This window comes from Rhipicephalus microplus, unplaced genomic scaffold, assembly GCF_043290135.1.
Source record: "Rhipicephalus microplus isolate Deutch F79 unplaced genomic scaffold, USDA_Rmic scaffold_14, whole genome shotgun sequence".
Taxonomy (NCBI): domain Eukaryota; kingdom Metazoa; phylum Arthropoda; class Arachnida; order Ixodida; family Ixodidae; genus Rhipicephalus; species Rhipicephalus microplus.
The window spans coordinates 20,086,248-20,108,108 of NW_027464587.1; the positions used below are offsets into that span (position 1 = coordinate 20,086,248).

A 21,861-nucleotide genomic window follows, 5' to 3' on the forward strand; every position below is an offset into this window, starting at 1 on the left:
TAAACTTGTGAAGCTTAATACATGTACAGTGTCTAAGCCAACCATGCTTGTCAATAAATAAATGAGAATTCAATTATGTTGATAAGTCATAAACAAGTGCCTGCATAAGCGCCTCGCTTGGTGCTCTTGTCATTTAAATACATGCGCGTATCATGTGTATGTATGTATTCTTCAAAGTTGTGATGAAACCTGTTAGTGAGCAATCGCGTGGTGCGGTTCTTCCTGATCCGTGGTCCCGAGTTCGCTCAATGAGCATGACCTGTCAAGCATTTTCCTATGCCATCCGGCCAAGCAGAGGTTAAAACTTCTTTCAGTACGCTCAGTGCGTGAACGCAGACATCTGCCACGATGGTGTAGTAGACATGGTGCTCCACTGCTGACCCGCCAGTCTACTGCTGACTACGGCTTGTTTCATATATTATTGTGGCTTTGGAACGTTGAACTTTAAGAATTATTGTTAAATAAGACTTTCAAAGTTTGTTCATTGTCCCGCGTGCGTTTCTATGCACGCTGGACTTGTTTTTCGCATGTTTTTCTTTACTTCATGTAAACACCACACTTATATTGTTCTCGTTCTCGTGTAATGTTGTGCGCTGCCCAAGAACGAGGTAAATGTTCAGGTAAATTTTGAATAAGGGAAAAACGCCACAGGTTCAAGCATATCGATTCTGTTTCGTGCAAACGTTGTTGACTGACCAAGGACAAAGCCTGACTTACCGCTATGATTGTTGGAAATGTTTCCTCTGGCTCTCGGTATCCCCGTTTCATGAGTTTCGGCGTCGAGTTTTGCCACGCTAGTCATGTTCCAGCCTCTTGACTTCCTGAAACGTGAAAAAACAGATGACGTGAACATCTAGCCAGGCTAAGAGCACTAAAGGAGCGTACAGGAAAGTGATAACTATTATTCCCCGAGCTTACGGGTATGAATGCTAGAGATACTGTATTTATGCCTTTAAAGGTGACGATCATCATCATTCCAAGAATACTTTATACCCACTGCAGGCTGAAACACTCGTCCAACGATGTCCTCTTTACCCAGTATTCTGTGAATTGTGTTCGATTTGATAATGAAAGGAATAAAGTACGAACAAGACGGATGCAAGAAGTCACATGAACGTGTTCGTCTCGTTGGCACCTTATTACTTCTGTTAAGAATGCACAATAAAAAGTTCTACTGGAATACATCCTCCATTCGGTACGGGCTAACTTTTAAAAGCCGTCTCGCTCAAGGTCCCTCAACGCTATCTTATTCAGTGTCATTTTCTCAACGTCACTCATTGCTAGGCCCGGTTCCATTTGTCTAGCAAATAGCCATTAAGAGCAACGGCGTAGGCCTAATTTTTTTCGGGAAGTAGCATGTGGGTGTGGTCGAGGGTCATTTTGTTCTCTGCATGTCATAGCAAACAGATTATTAAGAGGGGGGGGGGGGGGACAGGCCCGGTGCGCTACCTTTTGGCTATGCCACTAATTAAGAATACTGACTACGTTTGTTTGTTCTCTGACCAATTCTGCAGTCTTCCTATCTCTTATTGTTATGGTGATTATTCTCTACTCCAGCGCTCACTGCGTAGTCCACAACTTTTTTTTTGCTGAGTTTCACAGTTATCCTCCATGTTTCAACCCCACATCTAAGCGCTGGCAAACACAGTGGTTGTAGTTTTTTTTGTTTCAGGAACAGCTGCAAATAGGGTTGTAGTTTAGCAATGCGTACACTTTCTTCTTCTTCCATGCATTGCCTTTCCAGAAATAGGCTCCCCTTTTCACAGTGATCATGCATACAGTAGCACGCATAGTTTGTACAGTGCCTAAAAGTTTGTGACCGTTCATTCGCTCTACTAAATTTTGTTTTCAGGGTATTCATATTTAGGCGTACTTTCATCCTTCCTCAATGTATATGTTTCAAGCATTTCATAAAAATTGTCGCCATCATTTTTATGCCTTCTGCGAATTTTCAGTTCCGCAGATGCTCCTCTTAAGAACGCGAGACTGATTTTTGGCGAGCCAGTTGGCACATACATAGCGTGAAACAGCGCGCCGAGACAGGTCAGACAACGAAACGAAGCACGCATACACAGCGCTGGCTAACAATTCAGTTTATCATTAGACAGGCAATAAATAACTAAGCAAATCTGAAGTCATAGCACCAGCGACCCGAAAACGTCAGCGATTTCACATTTTTCAGCGGTACACTGGCACACAATCCTTCAAGAGACAGATTTCTGTTCGAAAAAGGGCAACCCAAAGAGAACTAGCTTACACATTGTTGATTACGGCACCCATCTGCCACGTAACACTGTTCACGTGGCAGATGGGTGCCGCGATAAACACCTGTCGAGGTGTTCCAATGAGCGTGGCCTCCAGCTGCATGTTACCTCTAACGGTGGCCCACCGAAAATGCGCAAACTGCAAGAGAAGTTTGTCAGCGAACTAAATGGGGCCAGTTGGTGCTGCATGTCAGCGATATATATCATCAGCCTCACTACGCCCACTGCAGGACAAAGGCCTCTCACATGTTCCGCCAGTTAACCCGGTCCTGTGCTTGCTGCTGCCAATTTACACCCGCAAACTTCTTAATCTCATCTGCCCACCTAACCTTCTGTCTCCCCCTAACCCGTTTCCCTTCTCTGGGAATCCAGTTAGTTACCCTAATGGCCAGCGGTTATCTTGTCAACGCGCTATATGCCCGGCCTATGCCCATTTCCACTTATTTATTACAACTATGACATCCTTAACCCCCGTTTGTCCCCTAATCCACTCTCCTTTCTTCTTGTCTCTTAAGGTTACACCGATCATTTTTCTTTCCATTGCTCGTTGCGTCGTTCTCAATTTAAGCTGAACCCTCTTTGTAAGTCTCCGGGTTTCTGCTCCATAGCTAAGTACCGGCAAGATACAGCTGTTGTATACCTTCCTCTTGAGGGACAGTGGTAATTTACCTGTCATAATTTGAGAGTGCTTGCCGAATGTGGTCCACCCCATTCTTATTCTCCTAGTTACTTCAATCTTGTGGTTCGGCTCTGCGGTTATTACCTGCCCTAAGTAGACAGTCTCTTACAACTTAAAGTGCACTATTACCTATCTCGAAGCGCTGCTCTTTTCCGAGGTTGTTGTACATTACTTTCGTTTTCTGCAGATTAATTTTAAAACCGATCTTTCTGCTCTCCTTGTCTAACTCCATAATCATGAGTCGCAATTCGTCCCCTGAGTTACTCAGCAATGCAATGTGATTGGTGAAGCGCAGGTTACTAAGGTACTCTCCATTAACTCTTATCCCTAACTGTTCTTATTCCAGGCTTCTGAAAACCTCCTGTGAGCACGCGGTAAATAGCATTAAGGAGATTGTGTCCTCCTGCCTTACACCCTTCTTGATTGGTATTCTGTTGCTTTCTTTATGAAGCACTATGGTAGCAGTTGATCCTCTGTAGATTTCTTCCAGAATGTTTATATATACTTCAAATACGCCCTGATTCCGCAGTGTCTGCATGACGGCTGATATTTCTACTGAATCAAACGCCTTCTCGTAATCTATGAAGGCTATGTATAGTGGTTGGTTATATTGCGAGCATTTCTCTGTTACCTGATTGATAGTATAAATGTGGTCAATTGTTGAGTAGCCTGTTCAAAATTCTGCTTGTTGCTTTGGTTGATTGAATGCTAAATATATATATATATATATATATATATATATATATATATATATATATATATATATATATATATATATATATATATATATATATTACATTTACACATGTTCCGTGTCTTCTTATAGCTTGTCGAGACAGGAAAACAGCGGTAAAAATAAAAGTAAAAAAGAAAAAAAAAGAAAAGAGAGAGAGAACAAAAAAGAAGAAGAAACAGCGAAACGGGAAGAGAAACATTAAATATAATATAGAAAATCTAGAAGAAGAAGCAAGACCGACGCGGCGTAATTAGAAAAGGGCAGCATCTCAACAGAGTAGGGCAGAGGTAGATGAGCAATGTCATCATTGTCAACAATACCTCCCCCACACCCACTCTTCCCCAAGTGGGCAGTGTGCCACCGTTCTTGTATTTCACCTTTCCGTGTAGTCGGCTCGCGGCTCGTTCCTCTTTGATGTTTAAAACAAGCTAATGGGGAGAGCTTCAGCGCTTAGAGTGCGTGCTGGTGGCGTCGGGAGGAATGAAAAAGCCGGTGATTGAGGCGCCGTTATCGATATTCATTATATGCAATGGCTCTTTCTCAGTAAAGGAACAGAATGTGTGTTAAAAATTAAAGAAAAAAAAGAACAGGGGGGGGGGGGGGGGGAGACTGTACGACATCCGGGACAGTCACCGCACAGTTGCGGCTCACAGGAAAGACATGCGTGCATGTATGAAAAAGTTAACGAAACCACCTAGCTGTCAGCTCTTTGTCAGTGAAGGAGCAGAATGTGCGTTAAAACTTAAAGAAGAGAAAGAAAAGAAAAGAGGGGGACTGTACGACATCCGGGACCACTTATCTGTGCGTTCCGGTTGTGCTTGATGAGGCAAATCATTTCTATGTTGTCAAATGCATAGGCCAAAAGCTTTGTTAGCGGGTAATATTATTGTCGTAATGAAACCGCACTGATTAGAGAGAAGCGTTTGCGTCTTTTAGTTGTCGTAACGCAGACAGAGTGCCTGGGTGTTCATTTATTCCGTATTTTATCGTGTTAAATTTGTAGATAAAATAAGATTCCCGTTGTTCCCGTTCTCTGATTATTCGAAAGTTGTTTTGTAGTAGTGTAATCCTGATGTCATCAAAGCTGTGGTCTTTTAATATGCAGTGTCTTGAAAGTGGAAGGCCTGGCAGAGATCGTACATGTGCCCGATGGTTGTCGAATCTAATTCTAAACGGAGTGTCTGTCTGGCCCACGTATTGCTTGTTACATACCCCACATTCCAGGAGGTATATGACGTTGTCTGAGTCGCAGTCTAGTGCACCTCTTATGCTGTGCTTTAAATCCGAGTGGGTGCTTTTCGCCACTGTCGTTGTCTGCATGTTTTTACATACCTTGCATCTGCTTTTTCCGCAAGGGTGACACCCAATTTGAGATTTCACACCTATCTTTAAATTTATTAAATGATCCTTTATATTTTTCGGCCGTCTGTCTACAACACAAGGAGAAGTGAAAATTTTGAATAGTCGCACGCTCTGTTCCAATATGTTAAAGTGTTTTCTTAGGACCTTGTTTCTGTTCGGTGGGTTGCTCGTGAAAGTTAATAGCAAGTTTTTGTTGCGGTGTCGGTCAGCGTTTTTCTGGTGGTTTAGAAGAATCTGGCGGTCCAGATTTTCAGCTTTTTTGATGGCGTCATTGATGATAGCTGGCGGGTATTCTTGATTAAGGAGTACTTCGCGCATATGTGTGCTGTTTTTGTGGAAGTCCTCGGTGAGGGAGCAGATTCGTCGGAATCTGTGTGCTTGGAAATAGGGAATGCTGGTCTTGCAATGTCGCGGGTGGCAGCTTTTGAAGTGCAGGTATTGTTGCCTGTCCGTAGATTTTCTGTATACGCTAGTTACCAACGCACCATCGTCAACTCGAATGAGTACATCAAGAAAGTTTATTTCAGTGTTATAGTAGGAGTGCGTAAAATAAATGCTGGGGTGTACCTGGTTGAATGCCTGTATGAATTTGAGAAGCTCGTTTTCCGAATGTGTCCAAATTATGCTAGATGATATATTCATTATTTTGACACGATAATCATGAGACGCGTGGCATGTGAGAACATGACTACATGCCACAGTCAAGGCGCGAATACGCTTCAACGTGACCCGGTGCACGTGCGCGCTGGCGTTCGTTTTGAAGCGTCAAGCTGGCGTTGCCCCGCTAGGCGCCGGTCCTGCCATATACTCGCAGGTGCGCACCACGCTGCATTGCTTTGACGCATGCACGTTTCAGCGCGTCCGGCGTCCTTCCATCACGAAAAGAGAGAGACGCAGTGTTTTCTGGGTAACACATTGGTGGTAAATGCAGCATGTCACATTTTGCGCCGGTTGCCGTCGGGCCACGCTAACGGACGCTGCTCGCGCCTGGCGTCAGTCTATAGAATGCTTACGTTTTACTAACGTAGCGTCGCTGTGCCCCGCGTACACACGCGTTAACACTGCATTGGAGTATATTAAGCGCTTAATGATGCGCTCACGGCCGCTTTGCTAGCTCCAAATATACTAAATTTGGCATCACGTGACGTTAATAAATGAAGGTAACCGGCACATCCAAACATAATAATCATGACACAGAAGTCATGTACGGCATCTTTACCTCCACCTCGTAACGTTGTGCTGAATTTGAAGTGACATATCAACATTTCTCATTCGTGCTTCGCATATCAATCATTCCCACTGTACGTGAAATCTACCAGTTTTTTTCCTTTAATCAAAGAATGGGAACTTTCCTTCGACCTCCATCTCCACCGTGAATTGAATTCCTGCTTCTATGTTGTTCAGGTGTGAAATAAACGCCTGGACCACTTGTTCGTGAATGATGCAAAAACAACATCCACATAGCGCAAAAACACCTTCGGAGCTGGGCTGAATGAGGACAAGTCTCGATATTCAATAGCTTGCATAGTCAAATTAGCAGCGGTCACCGATACAGAAGCACCCATAGCCGTAACTTTTATCTATTGGCACAAGTTGTTTTCGAAAGTAAAATACTTATTCTAGAAACAGAACCGTAAAAGCCTAAGTCCGGTACGTGCGCTGGCGATCTTTCCGCTAGATTTTCATCCGATTACAGAGCTGTCTTGCACACTCCACAGCCAATTCTGCGAGCACACTAATAAAAAGCGATTTCACGTCAAAGTACACCAAAATAACATCTTGATCGAGGACGACGTCGTATGATCGACGAGTGGTATGAGTTCCGGTTCTCAGTGCCATGGTGTTCTCGATCGTATTGTCACGGGGTCGTGACGTGGCCGAAGACAGGAGACTTCGTGTTGGGATTTAACTGTTTATTTGGGCGAACCTGTGCCCGGTAAAAGGAAAGTCCAATTACAGCAGCAGTCTCGCACAGATAGCAGTCTCGGACTGATAGCAGCGAACAGAGCGTCGGCCTTCGATCAACAACTCCTCACAAGTGGCGAAGCGCGTCGGCATTTATACTCTTGCCATCGAATGTTCTAGCGTCATCGCTGGCGGTGGCGTAGGTTCCAGAACAATCTGTACCGTTTACACAGTGGGCGTGATCTTATCGAAATGATCTACTACAGTCCGGAACCTTCTGGAAAACTGCAGGCGCGGTTTGCGCTGAGAATCGTGTGGTGTTTTGGGACGATAACGAAAACTTGGGAAATGGAACGTGGCAGTATTCTGCGTTCCTACAACGTCCATGTGTCACATGTTCTGGACCAAGCACGACGACAATCCCTCGTAAATGTGAAGGGCAGAATAGCCAAAGTGAAGTTCCCCGGCCTGGTGTACGCTGTCCCGTGCGCGGATTGTGACGATGTGTATATCGGTGAAAGTGGGGACTTTGAACGGCGCCTCAAGCCGCACATTTATGACGTGGAGAAAGGTATTGTTAAATCTGGTGCCTTGGCCGAGCATGCATTGGGTGGTCATACAATCGATTTGGGAGAAGGCACGTGTTCTCGCTAGAGAAAAAGGACAGTCATGACGCCTTTATCTCGAGTCACTCCTTATACAAACCACTCCGTGCACTTTGAACAGGAGCGATGGTAATCTTCCGACAGTACATGCGCGCTCCCTGAGTGATATATTGAAACATACATAAGGTGAACTGCTTTACGCATAACTGAAAGCAGGAACAGCGCAACCTAGAAGTAGTCACTTCGTAACTACGGAAACGAAAAAAACAAGGACAGAATAGAGCGCTGACTTTCAACAAAGATTTAATATCGGAGTGGTGTACAAATATAGGCGAAAAATGAGAAAAGTGGGCTTGCGTAGAAGGGTGCAGCAACAACCACTGCAATACAATGGCAGCAACACTCTTGTCTCTTGTTCAATGGGCTGAAAAGAAATACACGTGTAGCTTTAAAAAGATCGAGATACGCAATCTCTTTTTGCAACAACGCAACCGATGGGCAACTTACACTTTTACCGTGAAACTTGTTTATTTGATAAGCTTTAATTATCTCACGCGTGGCCTGCGAGTTGTGCTTGCTGAATTCCTCGCAACGCTATAACTCACCTCTTTCTAAAGTAACATCCGGCGTACCCCAAGGTTCCGTATTAGGCCCTTTACTCTTTCTTATATATATTAATGATCTCCCAGACAGCATTAACTCCGCTATAAGGTTATTTGCAGATGATTGTGTAATTTACCGCGAAATAAACAATGAATATGATAACCAATTTCTACAGTCAGACCTTGACACTGTCTCAACCTGGTGCAATAAATGGCTTATGACTCTCAACTCTAACAAATCTAAATGCATGTCAATAACCCGGCGATCTATTTCTCCCCCCTGTACCTACAGAATTAACGCCGTTCCCCTCTAGCATGTCTCTTCATATAAGTACCTCGGCGTTTACATTACCAACAATCTATCTTGGCACACGCATGTTACCTACATCTGTAATAACGCTAACCGAACGCTAGGATACTTACGCCGCAACTTTTCTCGCGCTCCGCTGTCCCTCAAAATTCTATTATACCGATCACTAATTCGCCCAAAGCTTGAGTACGCGTCCGCTATATGGGATCCCGTGCAGCAAAATTTAATTAACGCGTTAGAATCTGTTCAGAACCGCTCAGTTCGGTTCATTTGTTCTAATTATTCCCGTACTGCTAGCATATCATAAATGAAATCTAACCTTGACCTACCCAATTTAACTGTCCGGAGGAAACTGGCGCGACTGCATTTTTTTCATAAGATATTTTTTCACAATCCATCAATGAAGCGAGACCTCATTGCACAGCCGTCATACCACTCATCGCGCATTGATCATCAGCATAAGGTTGCCATTCCGCTTTGCCGCACCGAATTCTTTTCAGCAGCCTTCTTACCGAAAACAGCCGCCGATTGGAACCACCTTCCCTCTTCCGTTGTATCAATAACAGACCCTTTGTAATTGAAGACTGCAATTTCTCAGCAATGCTTGTAACTATACGCAGTTTCCATTATCTATCTTTGTCTTGTATGTGCTTGAATTCTTATACATTTTTAGTTGACTTATGTTGCCTTCCTGATTTGCGCATCTGATACTTGTTTCTTTATTTTGTCTTTTTTTCTTGTGTGTTAAATATGTTGTACCCACCCCCTCTGTAATGCCCTACGGGCCCTGAGGGTATTCTAATAAATAAATAAATAAATAAATAAATAAATAAATAAATAAATAAATAAACGCTCAAAAACTGGCACACAGCCACAGTCTCGGCAGTGGATTCCGAGGTGTCCTTGAACTACGTTGTGCACATTATTATTGTGCTCTCCTAAATGGTCACCTCCACATGCTCACATAGAAAGGGCAGCGCAAAAACTCGGGAAAAAAGCATGACAGTAGAGACAGAGCGCTCTATCTCTACTGTCCTTTTTTCTCGAGTTTTTGCGCTGCCCTTTCTATGTGAGCACTATGAACCAACTAGACCAAACCAAAGCACTTCCACATAACGTACTGCTCCAGTGTTTAGAAGAATTCGTTTGGGTCGATAAACTTCCAGAATGCGTCAGGTATGCCAGTTTGTGTTTTTTTTAAATTGCTTTCATTTTATTTAAAGTCAACGGTTGCGTCTTGGAATGAGCAACATTTATTTCGAAAAATTGGCATTTGCATAGGTTCCCGTTTGGCACCAGTCTTGAGTGACGTCTTTCTCGCGCAAAGGGATCACCACATTCAAAAAGATCTCGACTTGTCTCTCGTTGTGAAGGTCTGTAGGTTTGTTGATGATTTCATTGTATTTATTGATTGTTTGGAGACTGTTTTTGAAGTTGTTGTCCTTAGTCTTCTAGATTTGTTTAAGAAGCACTTGTATCCTCTTTACCTTACTCATGAGCTAACGTCTGAAAATTTGATTAGGTTCTTAAACCTAACACTCCATCTTAGAAGTAATCATTTGTGCAGGCTGCTTTCACCGAGAAGTGGTAAACCCCTTTTACCTTTCCAATCAGCTCATTCAAAATTGGTGAAAAGGGGTGTCATTAAAGGTTTCCTGGTAAACGCTTTTAAGAGGCCATGCCCACACTCTATGCAATGCAGTTTCAGAGAACAGGCACAGCACCTCTTAAGCACTGGTTACTCGAGCGCCCTGATTTCTGCTGTTGCGGAAAAACTTTTCAAGCAAATTAAAATCAATGAGGGTGATCTCACCCTCAAAACACGTCTGTTCCTATGAAATGTGTTGCAGTTCCTTGTCATCATAATGTGTCGCATCGGCTGAAAAAAATCGGTAAACGTGCTGCTGTCACTGTTGTGTTTTCCGCCCCAGAAAAGCTTGCAATTAAAGCTTCGTAAGCTGGTGAATAATTCAGCTGCTATTAGAAGATTGATTGATTGATTGATTGATTGATATGTGGGGTTTAACGTCCCAAAACCACCATATGATTATGAGAGGCGCCGTAGTGGAGGGCTGCGGTAATTTAGACCACCTGGGGTTCTTTAACGTGCACCCCAACCTAAGCACACGGGCCTACAACATTTCCGCCTCCATCGGAAATGCAGACGCCGCAGCCGGCATTCGATCCCGCAACGTGCGGGTCAGCATCCGAGTACCTTAGCCACTAGACCACCTCGGCGGGGCTGGTATTAGAAGAAGATGCGCTGTGAAACACAGAACGCGCTTCGTATCTTTTGTTGTTGGTGTCGTATATCTCATTCCTCTTTCGTGCGGAAACATATACATAGGGCAAACTGGAAGGTGCCTTAATGACCGCTTAAGAGAGCACAATAATAATGTGCACAAAATAGTTCAAGGACGCCTCGAAATCCACTGCCGAGACTGCGGCTGTGTGCCAGTTCTTGAGCATTGCGGGGTATTAAGCAAGCACAACTCGCAGGCCACGCGTGAGATAATTGAAGCTTATCAAATAAACAAGTTTGACGGTAAATGTGTAAGTTGCCCATCGGTTGCGTTGTTGCAAAAAGAGATTGCGTATCTCGATCTTTTTAGGCTACATGTGTTTTTTTTTTTTTGCAGCCCATTGAACAAGAGACAAGAGTTTTGCTGACATTGTATCACAGTGGTTGTTTCTGCACCCTTCTACGCATGCCCAATTTTCTCATTTTTCGCATTTATGTACACCACTCCGACATTAAATCTTTGTTGCAAGTCAGCGCTCTTTTCTGTCCTTGTCGTGTCGCTTTCGTAGTTACCAAGGAACTACGTCTAGGTTGCGCTGTTCCTGCATTCAGTTATGTCCTACCAACTTGCCCAAGTTTCCACGCTTCATTGCTTTACACATGTATTCATTCCACTGTAAACAAGGCTTCCGTGTGAGAGCCAAAGCGTCCTTTTTCTGTGTTTTTTTTTTCGTTTTAAACTTTTACTTTGGTCGGTGCAGTGCCTTCAGGTTTTTTTACTTTCAACTAGATATGCTTTTTGTAGTCTCGGACAGAGAATTGACAGCGCACAACTGTCTTTTCCTATGGGCATCGTCAAAGCGCACCCAAATCGTCGATCTGCAGGAGAGTTGCCCGCCCGATGCATAGTAGAGTTCTACAATTCAGCTTTTCGACTGGAACTGAAAACCTGCCTCCTGTCGAACCACGACCTTATTTGTGTCTTCGTCTAGGCACAACCTCAGAATAAAACGCTTATTTCGGCGCATGTGTCACACCTAACACTTTTTATTGAGATCCTGACACTTTTCATAGAGATCAGTGGCGATCGGAATCACTCACTATACGAAGTGTTCGTGTGACTGAGAAATTTAAAATTTACTGATTATGTAATCATGTCCACTGTGGCTGGGTCACGCAAACTATTATGGCTTACTCACGAGTAAACTATTCATGAATCAAGCTTTCTACAGTTCACACCAAAAGATAAATGAGTTAAGATTCTCATTATCGGAAGAATAACAGGCGGTGAGTAATTTGATCGCACAGATGAAAACCCACTCGCTGGCGCCACTTCCAAAAAAAAAAAACGCACAACGACAGCAAAACACGGACACCACGACGTACACGTCGCGGCGATTCATGTTCAGCACGGCTACTTATGTGTCCCCTGTTCTTTCGAACAGTACACATCAACGATATTGCTCAGACTAGAAAAGAAACACTTTTGCGATGAATTTTCAGTGTTAGCTTTCTCGTTGTGCAACCCAGTTTAGGCGTCAGTACACTTATCTGCCGTACGTGGAAGACGACCGAGACCGACGTGTTGCCCGTAACTGGGGGTTTTCGACTATAGTCCAGCGTCTGAGTATCGTTTCTGTGCCATTACTCGGCGCTGAGCTTTACATTGCCATTGATGAAGTGGGCAGAACAAACCTTCGCACTCTTAGAGGGAATCCAGTTGCGTGGTCACTGCAATACAGGTACTCTTTCTATCGTTATCAGTCGGAAAACAGAACGTTTTCACTAGCATATAAAATTAGTTCAGGCTTGCAGACTGCAACCATGCTTGACACAGCTGTGCTCGAGTTGCGAGCATTTCATAGAAATAATGTTATCCTCATGTAACATCGGAACACAACCTGCCACGGCCAGAAACGAAGGCTAAAGCTACGCAAAAACAAGCCAAGTCGCAAGTTTGCTAGGGTGCTTTCTGGTCAACCCACAATTTCGCCACAGACCGGCTGGCGCTGGCGAAACTGCGTCCACATAAGTAAGTGTCTGTGAAACGGCTTAAACTCCAACCAAAAAGTACGTGAAGATGTGTAAACCCGACGTTTTGGAACCGACTTGGTTCCTTCCTCAGAGGGAACTGTGGCATCGCTGCAGCGGCGTCTTCAAACCACTCGCGGGGCGGGTAATGATTCTTTCTCTCTCTGTTTCCCGTTTCGCTGCAGAGCGTAGTCTGTGTACATACACCGGGAGATTCAACTATGTGTATGTGTATGTATAAAAGTGCAGGTTTGCCGTTTTTTCTGTGCGTATTATGACAAAAAATTTAATGTGTATTATGACAAAAAACAACATCGCACCATGGGTCAAGATGCGTTTCTTCTGCAGAGGTGCAATATATTTTTGTGATAAGACGTACCTTCATGTGATATGTGAAAATACCTCCTGGTATAGATGGACTACTTGTCGTATATTCTTGCTGCTCTATGTTTTTATTCTGTTAGCGCCAAGTGCAAGGCACTGTGGGCCTCGTCAAGCCGTTTTGTGGCATTGAACTAACGGCCCTCAACAACTGTCATCATCATCAGCCCGACTACGTTCACTGCAAGACAAAGGCCTCTCCCATGTTCGGCCATTAAACTCGGTCCTGTGTTTGCTGCGGCCAAGTTATACCCGCAAACTTAACATCATCTGCCCATCTAACCTTCTGCCTCCCCCTAACCCTCTTGCCTTCTTTGGGAATCCAGTTAGTTATAGTTACCCTTAATGACCAGCAGTTATTCTGTCTAGGTGCTACATGCCCGGCCCATGTCCACTTCCTCTTCTTGATTTTAACTATGATATCCTTAACCCCCATTTGTTTCCTAATCCACTCTGCTGTCTTCCTGTCTCATAAAGTTACACATACCATTTTTCTCTACATTGCTCGCTGCGTCGTCGTCAATTTAAGCTGAATCTTCTTTGTAAGTCTACAGGTTTCTGCTCCGTAGGAAAGTACCGGCAAGATGCAGCTGTTATATACCTTCCTCCTGAGAGATATTGGCAATCTACCTCTCATGATTTGAGAGTGCTTGCCAAATGTGCTCCATTCCATTATTATTCTTCTAGTTACTTCAATCTCGTGGTTCGGCTTCGCGGTTATTACATGCCCTAAGTAGACGTAGTCTTTTACAACTTGAAGTGCACTATTACCTATCTCGAAGCGCTGCTCTTTTCCGAGGTTTTTGTACATTACTTTCGTTTTCTGCAGAGTAAATTTAAGACACATCTTTCTGCTCTCCTTGTCTGTAATCATGAGTTGCAATTCATCCCCTGAGTTACTCAGCAATGCAATGTCATCGGCGAAGCTCAGGTTACTAAAGTACTCTCCATTGACTTTTATGCCTAACTGATCCCAATCTAGGCCTCTGAAAACTTCCTGTAAGCAAGCGGTAAACAACTGTATTTTTTTAAGATCTGATGTCAGAATGAAATTATTTTGACTCCGATCTGATGCATCAACGCTCTTCCACGGGCCCTCTGCACAGCTGTTGGCTGGATATTCAGTGCAGTTTCATTTATTTTTATTGGGGACTCCATAGTCCTAGAGCGCGTCGGCTACCAAGTCTAGATGTAAGTTTCCCTTCGGTTCTAATGATAGCCGAGGATGAATCATTGAGCTATCTGTCATGCATGTACGCTGATTGTCTTCATGTTCTATCTAATATAGTCAGCCTGAACTCAAGCCCGACGTAGCACTTGACAGGCACGCGGATGCAGCCGATAACTTCGCGGAACATGAGCGTCGCCAGTATGGAGCTGAGACGCGGCAGTCCTACCAGTCGAAATCAGCATACACTCTAAGGCAAAATTACCCGGAAAAGGAGTAACGGAGCCCAATCGGCGCGCGCGATTAACGGATAGACCATTGAGGAGCAACCACATAGGGAAGCGTGCCACACGAAACCAATGATTGATTTGTGGGGTTTAACGTTCCAAAACCACCATATGAACGCGCGAAACCAAAGGATGAACCGCCCGGGCATTGCAGGAAGCGCGAAAAGCGTTGACAAGGGGACCAGCCCTCCTTCTCCTCCCTTCTCCTTGTCTGCTGGCTCAGCCTTTTCCCGTATTTTGCCGTCGACGCTTGGCGTTGCGTCACGCTCAGAGTGCTCGACCATGGCCGCCTGGATTCGACCGTCTAAGAATTACGACGTCTGGAGCAGGTCTCCACACGCCACCACGCCGCGCTGTATATCTCTGGCTTCAACATAGTCACGACCAACAAACGACAGCAACAGTTGGGAAGGCCAATATTGCGGCCGAGAAGAAAACGGGCCCATCGGATATATACTTCAGTCTGACTCAGGGCAAAAAAACAGCGCTGGATTCTAAGGCAAGTAGGTTATTATTCTTTATTCCACTCTACGTGTGGCGTGTGCAATATGGATTGCGCTTGCCATCAACGGGCTTGGTCGTGTTCTATATCGCACGCACGAAATACATCGTGACAGTCAGCTTCGGCGTCTGCAGGTCGCCTGTGCTTTGCGACCGCCTGGAAATTGGCCGCTATTGTCGTCGGCCTCCCATACGCCCGCTCCTCGAGTGCTCACCTGTCTTGCCGCCGCGATGAACTCCGGGCTGACGATATTGGGCTGAAACCTCGTCACTGTCTTGGGAGTCGTCGAAAGCACGTTGCGGGTTCTCGCAAAGAGCTTGGTTGTAATATGTCGCCGAGTTGTAAGTGCACCAGCACGGGCTGGCGGGGCTTTTCGCTAGCGCGCGTCGGAACTCACTAAAAAAATTACGGCATATTCACGGGGTGAATGATGATGAATGGGCGAAGCTCCGGAGGGATTCATCGGTAAACTGTGAATCTTCCGTGTGATTCGCCCAGTCGATCATCGTGTAAAGACGTGAGAAACGCTGTGTGTGTATATACACAAATCAACTTTTATTTGTTCTTAGACGATGGATGGCTTGCGATGTCCCTTGCCTCGCGCGCTCGCACATCGGGATTCTGTCTGCGAGCGCGCGCTGCTGCCACCTTGCGCTCTCTCTGCTGTGCAGCCTTATTCAACCGGCGACTCCGAGCGCGCGCCAACAGCGAACGGATTTTATTACAACGCTCCCCCTAGCGTACGTCGCCGCACTAAATCGAACGATTGCCTTCAACCAATGACACGCGCCATATGTGACATCATTCCTATTTTATAAGATCTCGCGTCTTTCATCAACTACAAGTACCGCTTTCTAGTTTATAACATCTTGCATCTTTTCATCATCAGCTACAAGTACCACCATCTAGTAAACACTACAAGAACTAAACGAGAGGTGGCTACATACAGGAGACGGTACCGCCATCTAGTAAACACTGCAAAAACTAAACTAGAGGTGGCTACATACAGGGGACGGTACCGCCATCTAGTGAACACTGCAAGAACTAAACTAGAGGTGGCTACATACAGGCTACAGGGGACGCACAGCCCACGCCCTTAGGAGCTTCGCCCCTAAAATTGGCCGCCATTACAGTTGGCTTTCCCGTCAGTTGGTCGCAAGCAGCTCGGCGCCATGCGTTCGCCGCGCCGGCGGACTCGCGTTTGCGCGCTGCACTCGCTCGAGTTTCTGGAAAAGGACCGCATCACCGTCGATTTCTTCGGCGCTAGCTCCAAACCAGCTCGGTGCTGTTCGTGGCGGTGGCCAAGCATACGCTCGATCTTCTGTTCGAAGTTTGCTGGCGGCAGACACTCCTCTTGCAGCGCCGTGTTTCGTATCGCGTTCGCTTGCTTGAGCTGAACGACGTCACTCGCTTAGAACTCGCCAACTTCTTAGCGGCACGGTGGTTCGCGGAGTTGTGGCTGTGGTCGCCGCTCCTAAGCGGTTGTGCTACGGAGATATAAATGAGTCTTTGACGATGTGTGACATTACGGTGAAATTATTAGCATGTCGAATCTCACGTATGTTTTCATTTCACCTGGCACGTATTTCTCATGCATTTGTATTCATCCTCTGTCATGTGTGACTCACTATTTTACACTTTTATTGGGCAGCCGTGGGCACACACCGTGCTGAAGACTGTGTCGCTGGCGTCTGCGATGCTTGTCATCCATCTCTTTCGTCAGAGCAGCTTCAGAAGGACTCTGTGTGATGTGAAGGTAAAGTTATTTGTGTGTCATATTTTAACACTTGTTTTTATATTAACGTGCACGTACTTGTCATATGTGTGCATCTTCATCTTCTGTCACGTGTGTCTAACAATTTTTACCATATTATTGTACGTGCAGCTGTGGCAACACAACAGGCAGAAGGCTGTGCGCGCTGGCGTCTGCAATGCCTGTCATCTATCGCTTCCGTCGGAGGTACTCCCCAAGGAGTGAAGAAAATTTGACAACGAGACTGGACTTGTACACTTCACCATCAATTCACTTAAAAGAATGGAGAAACTTCATGCGTATATAGAAAAATAAAATATTTCGGTGTCTCAACTTTGTCTTTCGTTGTTGCCGTGACTGCGAAAGCAGTTACACATAGGTGGCTAACTACTTTTTCGCGTGTTCTTTTCTGCGCAATTCGTTGCGCACTGCACAGAAAAACAGGCGAAAAAAGTCGTAGGCCTGGCGGAATATAAACAAAAACAATGTTTGAACTAGTGACAAACAGTCCATGCGATTTTGAGTATTCGAGAGGATCAACTGTTCATCGGACAAGATGCAACTGTGAGGACTAAATGTTAGTTCTTTGAGGTGAATTGTGGTACTAACGGTTACTCACTAAGGTGTAAATGTGAGGACTAAATGTTAGTCTCTTGAGTTCGTGTTTGGGGACAAACTGTTGGACTTGGTGCCGTTAATCCTTAAGGAAAATAATGGTTGTGGCAGCCCCGTTGTACCACAAAAGGACGAACAACACACCCCTTTAACACCCTTTTGCCTTGGAGTGTAACTTTGATACTGCAAGCATCTTTAAGTAAACATTGTAGGAATGGACGAGGCTGAATGCACATAACGACACGGAGGAAGGGGGTCATTCAAAGCACTGGGTCACGCTTTTGTTGACAGAGAAATCATATGAACACTCTCGGCCAGCAGGTATTTGCCACCGGCGTCATTCACCGTATATGTATACGCATGTATATATCTCTCAAAAATGAAAAAAAAAGATAGATCCCACGTGCAGTGAGAATCGATGATATGCGAAGCACGACTGAGGACGGTTTAATTGTCATATGAGGAGGCTGACATAAATTATGCCGTACATGAAATCCATGGCATGATTATTATGTTTGCGCCTGGTATTTGCGCTCAGTCGTCCAATCACGTCACGTAATACCAAATATGGTATATGTGAAGCTAGCGAAACGGCCGCGAGCACATCATGAGCGTTCCATGTATTCATGTCCTTACTTGATCTCGCATGTCATGATTTCCACGTGAGGGCATGTCACTTATGTTCACCATGCAGTCATGTTATACACCGTACCAGTGAACGAAGCCACCGCAGGAGCAATAATACCGTTGCATGTTAATCCTGACATTCATATGTTAATCATCACATTCATAGCATACCTCATGATATTTAAGTTAGGCCTAGTTACTTATGCTCGACGTGCAAACATGTACCATTTTTTGTACCATTTGTACGATACCAATTTTTGTATAGATCCCACTATCCATGCGGCCAGGAGAGCTAAAAGTCGTAGGCGGCTAGATAGATAGATAGATAGATAGATAGATAGATAGATAGATAGATAGATAGATAGATAGATAGATAGATAGATAGATAGATAGATAGATAGATAGATAGATAGATAGATAGATAGATAGATAGATAGATAGATAGATAGATAGATAGATAGATAGATAGATAGATAGATCCTGTGAAAATCCGGTCAAACTCCCCGAAATTTGCTATGAAATGCTTCCCATTTAAAATACTCCAGGAAAAGACTCCGACGTGCGAAATCCTATGTCTGAACTCTCGTTTGTGAGCGCGAGGCGTTAATCACTGAGCTACCAGAGAGCGCCTTCTTCACCGTTCAAACGGCAAGCTATTTATATATACCACTCACCGCTGGCGCTGCCGATATCGGGGGAGACGGCGTGTTTTTAGCCTTACCAGCGCGTAGGCGCAATAAACTCGCTGACCTTAAAGTCCCTGGATACTTTTTAAGGGACTTTAGCCCAGCATGGCTCGGCGCCCAGCTCGTCGCGATGCGCCAACACGTGCTTATCTCCCACGCGCACTTTGCCCCGCGGAGGGGGTGGAAGGTAGATGATTGTGTGCACGCGCTTATACTCTGGGGGGGGGGGGTGAAACATAGGACTTCGGTCACTCACTCGCAGCACACGCCCTCTTTACGAAGAAAGCACGCTTCTCCTACACAGCGAAGTAACTATCACTCGTTAGTTTGCACTCATCCATACCCGTAATTACGTTTGATGCGTCGTTTTTTAAACACCTCAATAAGCGTCGAGCTGTACACTTTGTTAGTTCACTCTCGTCCTCGTGTCTCGTTTTCGCGCGTCATTTGGGCGTGAGCAGCGGGTGCACGTTTTTGATTTGCTTGCCGTCATCTTTACATCCGAAGTCACTGCTTCCGCATTCAAGGATTCACCTGTTGCGAAACTGTTGCGAAACTGTAGCGATTGTTGCGAAAGTGACTTTTTTTTAGATGCGAAGCCTCCTATGGCGGGGGATGTATCCGTCACCCCCTTGTCATCCCGGGGCGTCCAACCCCCTTTGCGCGTCTTTCCCCCTATGTATGCTCTCCTACGCTCCCCCTTTCTTCTCTCCTGTGGCATCCACACCCCCACGGCGCAGGCGCATCCCCTCTCTCTTTCTCTTCCACGCTCTCTCCACTTTCTCCTCTAGTGAGGACGAGGAGAAAGCCTTTATTTCAACAGAGGATGTTGGAGCACGCAGGCTCCTGGGCCCCCGCACAATCCCGCTGCGCTCAAGCGTTCGTTTGGAGGTGCTCCATCACGCTGGCAGCCCGATCGGCAGTCATTAGAGAGTTTTAGTGCTGGGTACCCAAGCGTCTTGCGTACCCAGGACGTTGGGGTGGCGGTATTGCTCAAGTGATTAAGTAGATCTTCCTTGAGGAGTAAGAGGATGTCCTGCGTAGAAAGCAGCTGGCGGAAGCCGAATATGGTGTATTGGAAGTAACCGTTGTCCTCAAGGTGCGACGTAAGCTGGTCATGGATCATATCCTCAAACAGCTTGCCAATGCACGAAGTAAGAGAAATGGGTCTAAAGTTGTCGATAGCTCTGGACTTGTTGGGCTTAGGTATCATGATAACCTCCGAATGCTTCCACGCAGCTGGAAGCTCTCCTTTGTCCCAGCAGTCATTGTAGTACTGTGGGAGAGCAGTCATAGCCTGATTGGGTTGCTGTCAGAGGTGCTTGTTGACTATACTGTCTATGCCTGGACTCGTGTTTCTTGTAAGCTTAGAAAGAGCTGCTTGAAGTTCTGCTGGTGTGAAGGGCCTATCAAGGTCGGAATTGAGCATGCCTTCATATTCTTCATGTGGTGGTGGCATTACCGCTGATTGGACAGGACCACGCAGTTGTTGCATAGTTCATGGAGCAGGTCTTCCTCCGAGCCGTCGTAATTGTATTTTAGCTGACGTACTCGTTGCCGCTGCTGCGTCTTGGTGGGGCGGTCACCAAGGAGAGTTCGCAGCAGGTGCCACGTCTTCTTAGTGCTGAGCGTACCCTGGAGCTTATCGCAGAAGTCGCGCCAGTTGTGTCTCGCTAGGTTTTCGGCATACTCTTGCGCCTCTTCTGTTAATAAGAAAATTATTTTCCTGAGTTTTTTGTCCAATTTTTTCCTCTTCCATCTCCTCAGTAAGGCTCGTCTGGCCTCTCAGAGGTAGAGTAAGTGGGAATCTACCGCCAGATTATCTTGGTTAAGATGCATTACTTTGGTGCACCGTTTGGCGGTATCCAGATTCTTGGTGAGCCAGGCGTCTATGTCCGCTATTGCGTTGTCACCATCGAGCTTGTTTCTGAAGGCGTTCCAATCTGTCAGTCTTGCTGTGCCTGTTTTTGTAGGTCGTTGGTCATATTCGATTTCGACTTGAATTATGCGGTGATCGCTACCGAGCGTCTCGGGGAGACAGGTCCATCCCACCTTCTTGACATCTCGTATAAAGGTGAGGTCGGGCGTGGTATCTCTCGAGACGCTGTTTCTCACTCTCGGGGGCTGGAGTGGATAATTCAACAATATGAGGCCGTGCTGCTGAGTGGAGTCGTGGACTCTCGCGCCTTTCTTGGTGGTGAAGACTTAGCCCCAAGCTATGTGGGGCGCATTGGAGTCCCCTACGGTCACTAACCAGTGACCTTTTGTGCGTTTTCTGAGTTCGCGGACGAAGTAATCGTAGTCCCTGAGCTTATCTCACGGTGGGCTGTACACGTTAGTGACGTAAAGACTTTGTTGCGATTTTCGTTCCGGTATGACTTCCACGATGGAGTGTTCAACTGTAGTGTCTTCTATCTTGTGTACTTGGGACGCAACAATTTTCTTAAGTATAATGGCGGTTCTTGGGGTCAGAGCAACGGCGTTGTATCTTGCGAGCCACGGTGCATATGATTTTTTTTGTTTTTTGCGATAATTTAGTTATTTAAAATGATTTATTAAAAGTAGTTTACTTCATGTCATTATGTATGTTTAATTTACATTTTAAATCGCAAAAATAATTAACCAATACTTACGCGACAATAGGCTTTGGCGCTGCAAGCGTGTGTGACCTTCGTGCGGCTCGCGTTTGCGTGCGCCACGTGCGCGCCTCTAAGGGCCGTTACACGCGCTAGCCGCACACCCTCTCCGCAAGTGGCGGGACCACTGCCGCCCGCAAGTGGAGAGCGAAATGGCGGCCTGGTACCAAAATGCAAAACAAGCGCTAGCCGCATGAGCGGCTCTGATGCACACTCTGATTGGACTATGCGACGCTGTTGAGTCCGGTAACCATTTGGCAGAGCTTCAGTTTTCGAGGTCAGCAACCATCACCAACAGCAGACGGCGCTGACAAGTTCTTGAATGCGTTGGTTCAAGCCGCCGCGTTTATCATGAAATTGAGGCTGTTGTATTTTCACAACGCGTTTTTTGGCCGCAAGTGTTGCGTCGCCGTAGTCATCTGTGTTCGAGGATAATTACGTGCTCCTTTTTTGTCGTTGTCGTCGTCGTT

General features: G+C 45.6%; 1 protein-coding gene across 5 annotated transcripts in view; it reads right to left on the bottom strand.

Annotated features, from left to right (window-relative positions):
- LOC119180589 (receptor-type tyrosine-protein phosphatase kappa) overlaps positions 1–21,861 on the bottom strand; it is a 631,290-nt gene that overhangs the window by 502,993 nt on the left and 106,436 nt on the right. For all 5 annotated transcript variants that reach the window (XM_075882906.1, XM_075882909.1, XM_075882908.1 and 2 more), the window contains exon 2: positions 718–821. In XM_075882906.1, coding sequence (XP_075739021.1) covers positions 718–802 — 85 coding nt within the window. In that variant the 5' untranslated portion in view covers positions 803–821. The remainder of the gene's footprint in view (positions 1–717; positions 822–21,861) is intronic.